This window comes from Amblyraja radiata, chromosome 31 (assembly GCF_010909765.2).
Source record: "Amblyraja radiata isolate CabotCenter1 chromosome 31, sAmbRad1.1.pri, whole genome shotgun sequence".
Lineage (NCBI taxonomy): Eukaryota > Metazoa > Chordata > Chondrichthyes > Rajiformes > Rajidae > Amblyraja > Amblyraja radiata.
Window position 1 is genome coordinate 27830847 of NC_045986.1, and position 12106 is coordinate 27842952.

A 12106-nucleotide genomic window follows, 5' to 3' on the forward strand; every position below is an offset into this window, starting at 1 on the left:
CTCCACTATAGGAAATAGGCAACGTTTCCTTCGCTCCATGCAAAGAGTTGAACAATCTCCACTATAGGAAATAGGCAACGTTTCGGGCCGAAACCCTTTCGGGTTTCGGCCCGAAACGTTGCCTATTTCCTTCGCTCCATAGATGCTGCTGCTGCACCCGCTGAGTTTCTCCAGCACTTTTGTCTAGCTCATATCAACACCTAGTAACGCGACGGTTAACCTTTAGTTTAGTTCTTGTGTGAGTTTTGTTTTCTCCCCCCCAGTTAGGCACCGTGCCAACCTTGTGGTGACGCGGTGTTTAGAAGTTGAACCAGAAAGAGATCGGATCGCAGCGTCCCCCTGATTTGTTTCCAGTCATCGCCTGGGCGCAAGGAACAATTCGCGAAGCAGGAACAATGCGGGTCTGAGTCAGTCAGTCAGCGCCGAGTGAAATAGCCGATTTGGAACGTGTTCCATTCCTCGGCCACACTTCCACCTCCGGACTACTGGGAATAATATGAGCAAAGACACATCAGGGTGTAGTAGAGAGAGTCGGGAGCGGCAGCCGCCATGCAGGCACTGAGAGCCATCAGTCTGCACTCTCTACTGCGAGTCCTTTGGCTTTTCCAGAGTAAGGTCCTGAGCGCAGGTGAGTGAGTGAGTGAGTCAGCGGGGAACCGGCAAACGCGGCTGATTCCCACATTTCACCCTCCAGAGGCAAACCCGCAACACATAGATGGTTTTCTGAACTCGCTGAAGTCCCACACAGCGACTGTGTACGAAGGGAAAGTGCGTTCACTTAAATCCCAATGTAAGGCGCATTTTCTTTCGCGGATTTTTTTTTTAATGTGCATTTTCGAAACAGGCAGGTGCAAACTTTCCCCGAGTGCAGACTGGCCTCGTACTCACCCTCGGAGTTAGTAAATGTGGGAGTTTTGGGTCCCTTGTTGAGACGTTGCCAAACAGTGTAAAGTCTCCACCTGAAGCTGAAATCTGAGAATGTTACCTCCACCCAGAGTGAGGAACCTCCTCCACCTCGGGGGAGGCGAGTTGTGGAATTTACTTCAATATTTTTAATTATGGCAATGGCAGTTTTTCAGATTACATTATTGGGGATTAGAGCGTGTAAGAATGAACTGGTTGAAACCGTAGACAACAACAAAAAAAGCTGGAGTAACTCAGCGGTACAGACGGGATGCTGTCTCGACCCGAAACATCACCTATCCCTTCTCTCCAGAGATGCTCCAGTTGTTTGTGTCGTTCTTGGGGATTGTTGCTCTAACGCCGCTCTCTCTGTATTACTGAGGTATTCTGATGGCTTATTCTTTCTCAGCCGAGAGTATGAACATCGAAGTCGAAGACTTTTAAATCTGAGCCCAACTCGCCCTGTATGAATGAGGACTTTAAGACGGTTCTTGAACTCTTAAGAAACTTTAATACATTGATAAACTCCCAACCATTAGAACTGAGGAAGGGTCTCGACCCGAAACGTCACTCATTCCTTCTCTCCAGAGATGCTGCCTGTGGAGACAGGTTCTCTGGACACTTTCAAGAGAGAGCTAGATAGTGGATCTTAAAGATATCGGAGTCAGGGGATATGGGGAGAAGGCAGGAACGGGGTACTGATTTGGGATGATCATCCATGATCACATTGAATGGCAGTGCTGGCTTGAAGGGCCGAATGGCCTACTCCTGCACCTATTGTCTATTATCCCGCTGAGTTACTCCAGCTTTTTGTATCTGTCTTTGGTTTAAACCAGCATCTGCAGCTCCTTCCCACAAGTGATATTTTAAACACAGTTTAGAACCACTGGTAATATACGGCACCGATTGAGGATTGGCGAATGGATTTACCTTTGGGAATAAATAGATTGTAAGGGAGACTGTGAGCAGAGTACTGCCAAGGGTATAGTGTTGGAGCCTCAGTGGTCCACGAGTTATTTCACTGATTTGGATGAGGGTATCAAGTATAACATATCCAGGTTTGCTGCTGATTCAAAGCAATGTGGCATTGTGAGTTGTGGGGAGGGTATGTGAAGGCTTCTAAAGAAAAACAAGGTTATGACAGATGGAATATAATGTGGGATTATGTGTGATTATCCACTTTGGTAGAATAAGTATAAATGCTGAGTGTTATTAAATGGGAAACAATTGAGAAGTGTTGGTGTCCAGAGGATGCTGACTGCTGGTACACAGCTGTTTATGCACGGGCTCAGCTGCGAATCATTACAGAACGTAGAACACAGTGCAGGAACCGACCCTTCGGCCCACAATATCTGTGCTGGACATGATACCAAATTAATCTCTCCTCTACCTGCACAAGATCAATTTCCCTCCACCCCCACATATCCATTGCATATCTAAAAAGCCTCTTAAACGCTACAATCATATTTGCCTCCACCACCTTACCACCGTGTTCCAGGTACCCACCGCTCTCTGTGTAGAAAAGCTGCTCTCCACATCCCCCCCCCCCCCCCACACACACACACACACACACTTATATTAATCTTTATTGCCAAAGGAGTTACGTAAACGTGTGGGTACCCCCTGCTCCCATTACACCGAGCCCTGCTACACCATCTGGAACATCAGTGGAACACAAGTACGGTCACAGATAGAGGATATATTTGTGGTGGGAGGATGGGAGGGTGCAGCAGAAGGTCATCAGTTTGATGCCTGGAATTGAAGGTCTGGTGTTTGAGGGGGAATTCAGCAGACAATGGCCGTACTCTGGGTAGATTTAGAAGAATTGAGACGTGATCTCACGGAAAGACACAATGTTCTCGAGGGAGTAAATACAGTGGCTGGGAATGTACTGGCTCGCATTGGGGAGTTTCCCCATTCAGGGCAGGTATGGGAATGGAAATATTTTTCCCAGGGTGGGAATGAGAAAGACTAAAAGACATGGCTTTAAGGTGCGAGGGACAACTTCTAAAGGAGATATGCGTAGCAAGTTTTTCTTATACAAAGAGCGGTGGGTGCTTGGAACGCGCTGCCTGTGGTGGTGGTGGAGGCAGGTGCGATAGGGCGTTTAAGTGTTTTAGATGGGTACATGGATATGTAGGGAATGGAAGGATTTGGATCATATGCAGGCAGAAGAGATTAGTTTAACTTGGCATCATGTTCGACCTACCTATTGTGGGCCGAAGGGCCTGTTTCTGTGCTGTACAGTTCTATCGTCAATATAAGGGTCTCTCTTCAAAATATGGTGGACCCCTCTACCCTGGAGGGCTGTGGAGGCCACAGCAATGTGTATTCAGGACAGTTATTAAGGGAATGGGTGGATATGGGATTAATACAGAGGCTTAAAATCAACCATGGTCTCGAGGAATGGCAGAACGGGCATGATGGGCCGAACGGCCTTTTCCTGTATTTTTATGTTTTCTTTTTTTTGTGTTTTTTTTTTTTGTTTATTTTATTAGAAGTGAATACAGTACAAAACAGTACAGTGGCACCTAATTTTAGGTGCCAACTATGTCATACCGTAATACATTCCATGTACAACCTCTAGTTTTATGTTATGAGAAGGAAGTAAGAAAGACAAGAAAAAGAAAACAATAGAAAGGGGAAAAAGTGGAAAAATAGATGGTAGAGAATAGAAAAACGTGAAGTGTGTATATAAAAAAAAAAAAAAAAAAAAAAAAGAAAAAGTGGAAAGTAGAAATAGAAGAGAAGGCCCCTTAAAAGAGAAATTTTCAAATCTGTATTCGGAGATGTAGATCTATCCACGTCATAAACTGAAATCAGCAATCCTTATGGTACCGCTGCATCACATGATTCCAAAATGTCGATGAAAGGAGACCAACTCCTTAAGAATTGGTCATATTTATCTATTAGTCGGAGTCTCATTTCTTCAAGGCGTGCTATGTCCATCATATTCCTAATCCACATTTTAACAGTTGGTATGGTTATATTTTTCCAAAATTTAAGTATCAATTTCTTTCCAATTATTAACCCATAATTAAAAAAAACATTTTGGTCTTTATTTAAATTGGTATCTTCTCCTATTATTCCAAATATAATCCATTCCATTTTGGGTTCTATTCTTGACTTGAAAAGCTTTGTAAATATATCAAATATATCACTCCAAAATGTATTCAACTTTGTACATCCTACAAATGAATGTGTTATATTAGCGTTTTGAAACAAACATTTATCGCATCTGGGAGAGACGTTTGGATAAATGTATTTTTATGTTTTCAAAGGAGAAATCAGGGAAAGTTCTTTATATATAAACGTTCTAGTCATGCCTCTGTCACAATTCTAGGAGACGAGAAAAACAACTGGATCCTCTCTGATCCTCTCATTCTCCCAGCCCTTTGCTGCCCACCGGCCGGGTACCTGGTTCCCTGGTTCTGACGGGGATTTGATGTTGGTTGTGAGAAGTTGGCAACATCCACTGACACTTACAGCAGCGGGCGGTGGGTGGGTGCACGTTTCCCGGTGGCTGTGCACCGGCGCGGTCACTTTGGCAAAACTCCAGCATGGTGGCAATGCTTGTGAACATCTGCCGATGGCCAATGGACCTAAATTCCATGAACCGAGACCATCGTCATTGTAGTCAATCGCTTTGCTGTTGAGAGTATTTTTGAAATGCGGATATCAACACGGCGCTTGATCCATTCATAGCTCGGCCCGCCTGCTTTCCTTCCTGTTGACTATTTCGGGATTTGCTTGCTGGAGGTTATGCTGGAGGATAAGGCCACTTGGTACATCTTCTCGTTATAGAAACAAGATGTCTTTTAAAAAAAAAACGGCAATTCGCTGATGGTGCATTCGGGTGTTTGATCCTTTAGTATGAATTGATATAGTGACCACTGCCCAGTAACTGCATCTCACCTCGTATTACGTCGGGTCCTGGTTGAAATGCTAAAAAAAAAAAGCAACTCTTTAACCGGTTTCAACATAATTGGAAATGCTTGAGCTCCTGTGCTGGAATCCTGGCAACGAAGTCTTAAACGACATTAATCTCCCCAGTTTCGTACTGTTTTTGGCTCCACGCAAGTTATTAACTGAGTGGCCCATTGTCTTGGCGATGCCTTCGTGCGACATTGGAATGCGCACACACTGTATTGAGCTGGATGGTACTGTTCAGTGCGTCGAATTACAAATATCCCTTCATTCAATGGAAGCTTCCGCCTCTGCTGAAAATAAAACGGTGTCAGAAGCTGATTATCGATAACCCCCTCTGATTTTTTTCAATGGCCCCTTTCAATAACAATAATCACCTATACTCCTTAACCAACATTGATGAACGTTGGCATTCAAATTTATTCTGGATCACAAAAATGAGCAGCGCTGGGGGTCCTTGTTCATCAGTCTATGAAAGTAAGCATGCAGGTACAGCAGGCAGTGAAGAAAGCGGATGGCATGTTGGCCTTTATGTCAAGAGGGATCGAATATAGGAGCAAAGAGGTCCTTCTGCAGTTGTACAGGGCCCTAGTGAGACCACACCTGGAGTATTGTGTGCAGTTTTGGTCCCCTAATTTGAGGAAGGACATTCTTGCTATTGAGGGAGTGCGGGGTAGGTTTACAAGGTTAATTCCCGGGATGGCGGGACTGTCATATGCTGAGAGAATGGAGCAGCTGGGCTTGTACACTCTGGAGTTTAGAAGGATGAGAGGGCATCTCATTGAAACATATAAGATTGTTAAGGGTTTGGACAGGCTAGAGGCAGGAAACATGTTCCCGATGTTGGCGGAGTCCAGAACCAGGGGCCACAGTTTAAAAATAAGGAGTAAGCCATTCAGAACGGAGACAAGGAAGCACTTTTTCTCACAGAGAGTGGTGAGTCTGTGGAATTCTCTGCCTCAGAGGGGGGTGCAGGCGGGTTCTCTGGATGCTTTCAAGAGAGAGCTAGATAGGGCTCTTAAAAATAGCGGAGTCAGGGGATATGCGGAGAAGGCAGGAACGGGGTACTGATTGGGGATGATCAGCCATGATCACATTGAATGGCGGTGCTGGATCGAAGGGCCGAATGGCGTACTCCTGCACCTATTGTCTATTGTCTTGTCACTGGATTTTCTGCCCTTCTCTACAGACCTCATTCCCAGACTTCAGCAAGGCATGAATTGGTGTTCATGGTTAACTCTTGGAGAAGGAGCAAATTTCAACATGAATGAAAGGACACAAAATGCTGGAGTGCTCAGCGGGTCAGGCAGCATCTCTGGAGAACATGGATAGGTGACTTTTCGGGTCGAGATCCTTCTTCAACATCAATAATTCTAGAAACGAGGGTTTCCCTTTCCCCTGACTAGTCTGAAGAAGGGTCTCGACCTGAAACGTCACCCATCCCTTCTCTCCAGAGATGCTGCCTGCCCCACCGAGTTACTCCAGCATGTTGTGTCTATCATGTTAACTCAAGCTTTATGCGAGTCATCGATGTTGTGGTTCGAATGGCAGAGGAACAAGTAAGGAAGAATTACACTCCATGTCATTATGAATTTTTAAAAAACCTATAATTAACACAATTCAATGGATTGTTCAACAATAGGTTGTACACACAAAATCCCGAAACATCACCCATTCCCTCTCTCCAGAGATGCTGCCTGTCCCGCTGAGTTACTCCAAAATTTTGTGTCTACCTTCGATTTAAACCAGAATCTGCTGTTCTTTCCTACTGAACAATAGGTTGCTTTGGTGAGGCACAGTGTCGTGGCTACTGGAGCTGCTGTCTTCCAACTCCAGTGACTCGGGTCTGATGCTGCCTGCCCCCAATCCTCCAGTTTCCTGTCAAATCACAAAGACACTTAAGGGGCTGTCCCACTTGGGCGACCTAATCCGCGAGTTCTGGCGAGTTTGTCCCCGACTCATACTCGCAGCATGTGCGACACGAGGTCTTTGGAGGTTTTTGTAACTCTCCTTCATGCTCGAGAGTGGTCCCCGTGTACTCGAGGCCTCAGTTGGGTCGCGGCGTATTTTTCAACGTTGAGAAATGCCCGCGAGTAAAAAAAGGTCACCATGGAAAAAATCGATACTTTTTTACTCGTAGGTTTAGTCGTAGGAGGTCGTAGTAGGTCGGCATGTTCGTCGTAGGTAATCGAGGGTAGTCGAAGGTAGTCGTAGATAGTCTTCATCATAGTCAAAGAGAGGTCGAAGGAGGGAGAAGGAGGTCTTCAACATGACATTTTTTTAAACTCTCCTAAACTCTTCTAAACTCGCCAATTAGGTCGCCCGTGGGACAGTCCCTTTACAAAATTGTGGATTAAAGGTCCCCGGTAAATTGCCTCACATGTCACGGAGCCTGTTTAAAAAAAAATTGTAACTCTCTGACTCTGTGACCAACACTCAGAAGGAGGTCAATTGGGATATCCTTAAATGTGCTATGCTGAGCATCAATTAAATATGTTAATAAATTCAAAAAAATTAATCTAAACAAATACAACTAAAAAGCAAATTAAACAAAATATTGATAGATAATCTTAATAAATTATGAAAAATATTGACAAGAGAGATTTAGCTGAATTATTCTTTTTAAAATTTAGTCAAATGTAAATGACTACATGCAAAATAAAAGCAAATACTCAAAGATGTCTGTGCAATAGCTCAAGAAGCTGAAACAACCCACGATTCTCAGTGGATTCAATGTTCCATAAAGTCATTTTATTTTTGTACAGTTTAGTAAAGTGGCAAAAACTATGATACACCATGCTTGACTTTTTCCATATACGTCAATGCAGTGGAAAATAGAAAGGGTGGGGAAATTTAATATCACTATGTTTAAATAACAGCCTAATGCTAAAATGAAATCCACCAATATCTGCCAAACGCAGCAACATTTGATAAAGTCAATTCAACAAGATGATAAAATCAGTCAAGCACGTCGATCAAATTGCATCTTGTTCTGGTCAGATTGCCCCATTGAAGATTGTGTTTGACTTTGGCCTGAGACACGAGACACAGCAGCAATAAAGAGCCACTAAACTGATCCATTGATGAAGGGTCCAAACCCCGAAACGTCGCCTGTCCATTCCCCATACAGATGCTTCCTGACCCTCTGAGTTCCTCCAGCACTTTGTGCTTTGCTCAAGATTCCAGTGTCTGCAGTTCCAAGTGTCTTCACTGATCCGTTGGTGTTAGTTGTCTTTTGAGAAAAGCTTGGAACATACTGGTCTTTTATTAATGAAATTGGTTTATGTTTCAAACAAGTAAAAATAAATGTAGAAATATTCTTCTTTATACAAAGATAGACCAACATTGGGAGCAGATTTGTAGGGAAATATTTCGGAAGCAATGAAGGTATTATTGTACTGTGAAGGAAGTTTAGGATATTTAAGGATGTATAAACTAAAACAGGATGAACTGTCCACCTTGTTCTTTATTCCATGCCTGTGTGAACATCACAGAATGTGAAGTACCTTGGCAATCCAAACAGAGAAAAATACACAGTGCATACTTCTTTAAAATTTATGATGTCGCAAATAAAATCAATGCAATCTGTACCTCAGAAATTCCACATGGGAACAGTCGAATACCAAAGAGTAAAATTGGAACAGCTTAGAAAGAACTTTACTCTGTATCTAGGCCATTGTTAAATCCAAAATAATCTTTTTAGGTTTTAGAGATACAGCATGGAAACAGGCCCTTCTGCCCATAGAGTCCATACTGTGACTAACACTCAGAAGGAGGTCAAGTGGGATATCCTTAAAGGTGTTATGCTGAGCATCAATATGTTAATAAATTCAAACATTTTAATCATTGATCACCCGTTCACTCTGGTTCTATGCCATCCCACCTTCTCACTCACTCCCTACAAATGAGGGGCAATTTTACAGAACGCATGTCTTTGGTATGTAAGGATGAATTATAATGAATGATTAAAAAGGCAACTGTGATGATATAGTTTTGCCGAACTTACGGGACTTTGTTCCGTGAAAGACCTGCCGTAGGACCAAAAGGGTAATCAATAAGTACTTTGTTTAAAGCCAACTTCTTTAAAGTGATGGTATCCCAGTGATTGTTGGTTAAACAGGGATCAATGACAAATAGTGTGGGACACAAAAATGCTGGAGAAACTCAGCGGGTGCAGCAGCATCTATGGAGCGAAGGAAATAGGCAACGTTTCGGGCTGAAACTCGAAGGAAATAGGTAACGTTTCGGGCCGAAACCCAGAAGGGTTTCGGTCCGAAACGTTGCCTATTTCCTTCGCTCCATAGATGCTGCTGCACCCGCTGAGTTTCTCCAGCAATTTTTTTTTTTTTTGTGTACCTTCCATTTTCCAGCATCTGCAGTTCCTTCTTAACCAAATAGTGTGGTGTTGAGTAAAGCGCTTGCACAGGTGCTGAGGGTGGGGGAATCACCGATCAGCTATGTACACAGTCAGATATCTCATGTTGAGCGTATGGTGTGTTATTATACTCCAAGTACAATGCAATCACTTATCGTGCATTTAAACAGCTCCTTGGAACCAATTATCTTTCCATTAAGTGGCTTAAGTAGTAAGTCCCAAAACTCGCCTGGGAACCCACCCAGTTTTGTTTTTTTTGTCCTCACCTGGTACTCCTGATGATCACACAACTTATTACATATTTCAATTTTATCTCAGCTGCAAGCTTTATACTGCCTTCAACTCCCATTTTGCAAACATTACGTATACACACACACACCAAACCCAAACAGCTGCCATGTTTTAGTGTCAGCAGTGATTTCCAAAGTGGCAGCAGGTTGATGGGTCGTTGGCTTAAGTACATAAAATAAGCTATCAGTTTAAAGCAGTGCTAAAGAATTGCTCAGTGTATGTAGGAAGAGAGTGGTTCATGATGGAGCAGGTCTATAATGCTCAGAAGCAGGAAATGTGCAACATCCGCCTGCAATGGGGCCGTACTACAGCCAACAAGAGTATAAACAAATGCTTGCGAAGATGAGGGTACACGGAGGGTGTGGTAGGCCTGGCCATGTGATTAAGGTGATGGTCACAAAATTCCCATCTTGGTTCGACTCCTGCCAACCACAGAGACAGCAGGACCTCCCTGACCAACCACAGCGTATTTATACATTAGAAAGGCCTTGGATTCTGTGCTCAGCAAAGTGAAAATACAATGGGGGACAAAAATAAATATTAGTTTTCTTTCTCTGGAGCGTCTGAGGCTGAAAGAAAAGTAGAAAGTCTCATTCACAAAGTAATTTGCTGTATTACTTTTCATTTGGTCCTGTTAGCTTGATGGGGATTGGTAATTGCGAATATATAGAATAACGAACAAGATGCTGTCACTTCTGTTACATCGGTTTATTTTGTGGGGTGGGAGATTGCAACCTTCACGTGGTCCGCCCTGTTTTGACGAATGCAGTCAACCCAGCGTGCACGATCAAATAGAACAAGTTGTCCTACAACTTTAGGCTGTGCACACCATACGCAAGAAGAAGTTTATTTTGAGAAAGCTTTGAGCCTGACATTTTTGTCTGTTATAAGTGTATATATAATGTTTGATCTTGATAAATATTTGATCTTGAGCAGAACAGGTTATTTACATCGTGTTGTGGTTGTTGATTTTGTAAAAGACGAAGCTCAACATAATAGTTCAAGTTCATATTTATTGTCACATGCTCCAATTAAGGTACAATGATATTTGAATTCAAGATTTAAGAGAGTTTTGTTGTCATGTGTCCCAGATAGGACAACGGAATTCTTACTTTGCTTCAGCACAACAGAATATAGTAGAAACTACAAGGGAAAAGGTTAAACTCATAAGTTTTAAACCATACAGTTTGTTCCTATATTTGAGAGGAAATTGGATGTTCTCTGGAGATACAGTACTTTGCACGGTCAATAGGGGAATAAGGTTTCTAGATAGATTTAATTGACAGATCAACATATCCAAGACGGGGAATGTAAGATTAAGCTTGTGGTGTCCTTCCAAGTAATAGGAATTTTCTTCCACAAAAATAAACGTGAGCCTTTCTTTTTAATACAATTTCCTAAGATCTGAAAACATTCTGGGCATCTTTTTCCGAGTCCTGTTTAAATATGCCAAATGTGTAGGAAGGCACTGCAGATGCTGGATACACTGAAGATAGACTCCAAATGCTGGAGTAACTCAACAGATCAGGCAGCATCTCTGGAGTTTTGGGTCAAAATCCTTCTTCAAAAGAAGGGTCTGAAGAAGGTTTTTGCCCTGACCCCGCTGACATCACCTATTCCTTTTCTCCAGAGATGCTGCCTGACCCGCTGAGTTACTCCAGCATTTGTTGTCTCTCGTCTGTCTAGCAGTGGTTAGATAACCATAGGGTTCAATGTACTGTTAGTGTGTCAATGTGATATAACCTGTTGTGTTCTCCCATTCCTCCAGGGGCTGAGCACGTTATAGATGATGCGGTGGGAGACCTCCTCCTCCTGATGGACAGCTCTGGAAGTATCTTGCCTTATGAATTCACTGGGTTGAAGGAGTTTGTTGTTGACTTACTGAAGCCATTCACCATTGGCCCAAAGGATGTGCAGATCGGCTTTGTGCAAGTCAGCGATGACCCGGTAGTGGAATTTGAATTTGATATGTATACGTCAAACCCTGCTATGCAGTGGGCCCTCCTGAACATGAAGCAGAAACTTGGAGATACCAACACTGGCAAGGCATTGATGCATGCCAAAGACACCATGTTCACAGCGAAGGCAGGCGGCAGACCAGATGTCCCAAAGGTCCTGGTCTGGCTGACCGATGGGGTGTCATCGGATGACATATCAAAGCCCATCCAGCTCCTGAAGGACCTTGGGGTTACAGTTTTCATTGTTAGCACAGGCAGGGGAAACTACATTGAGTTGAAGGCTGCTGCTAGTAAACCAACAGAAAGTCGCCTGTATTATGTGGACACTGACGATATGTATGTTATTATGGAGGAGCTGCGGAATGAAATTCTAGGTAGGTAAATATTATTAGTGTTATTAATACTGTTATTAATTTGCCATATAATTTGCTGTTCGATCGCATGTACACTCTTGTAATGACTCTTGCCACACTTGATTTGGGAACTCGAACCATCATCGGGGCTCCATTATTACAAAGTCTGTGTGTGGACATGTGTGGGGGAAGCGCATCCGTAGACCACTGTGATGTTGGGGGGGCTGAGTGTGTTTCCGAGCGTTCCTCGCCGGCTTGGGTAGAGACTGGTGTAGGGAAGGTCCAAGTCGCGGGAGGTT

The 12106-nt window shown here is 43.3% G+C and overlaps 1 protein-coding gene across 2 annotated transcripts in view; it reads left to right on the forward strand.

Annotated features, from left to right (window-relative positions):
• Window positions 1–289: 289 nt before the first annotated feature.
• The window catches only part of vwa1 (von Willebrand factor A domain containing 1), a 35392-nt gene continuing 23575 nt past the window's right edge, over window positions 290–12106 (forward strand). For both annotated transcript variants that reach the window (XM_033048308.1, XM_033048309.1), the window contains exons 1-2: window positions 290–628; window positions 11265–11828. In XM_033048308.1, coding sequence (XP_032904199.1) covers window positions 550–628; window positions 11265–11828 — 643 coding nt within the window. In that variant the 5' untranslated portion in view covers window positions 290–549. The remainder of the gene's footprint in view (window positions 629–11264; window positions 11829–12106) is intronic.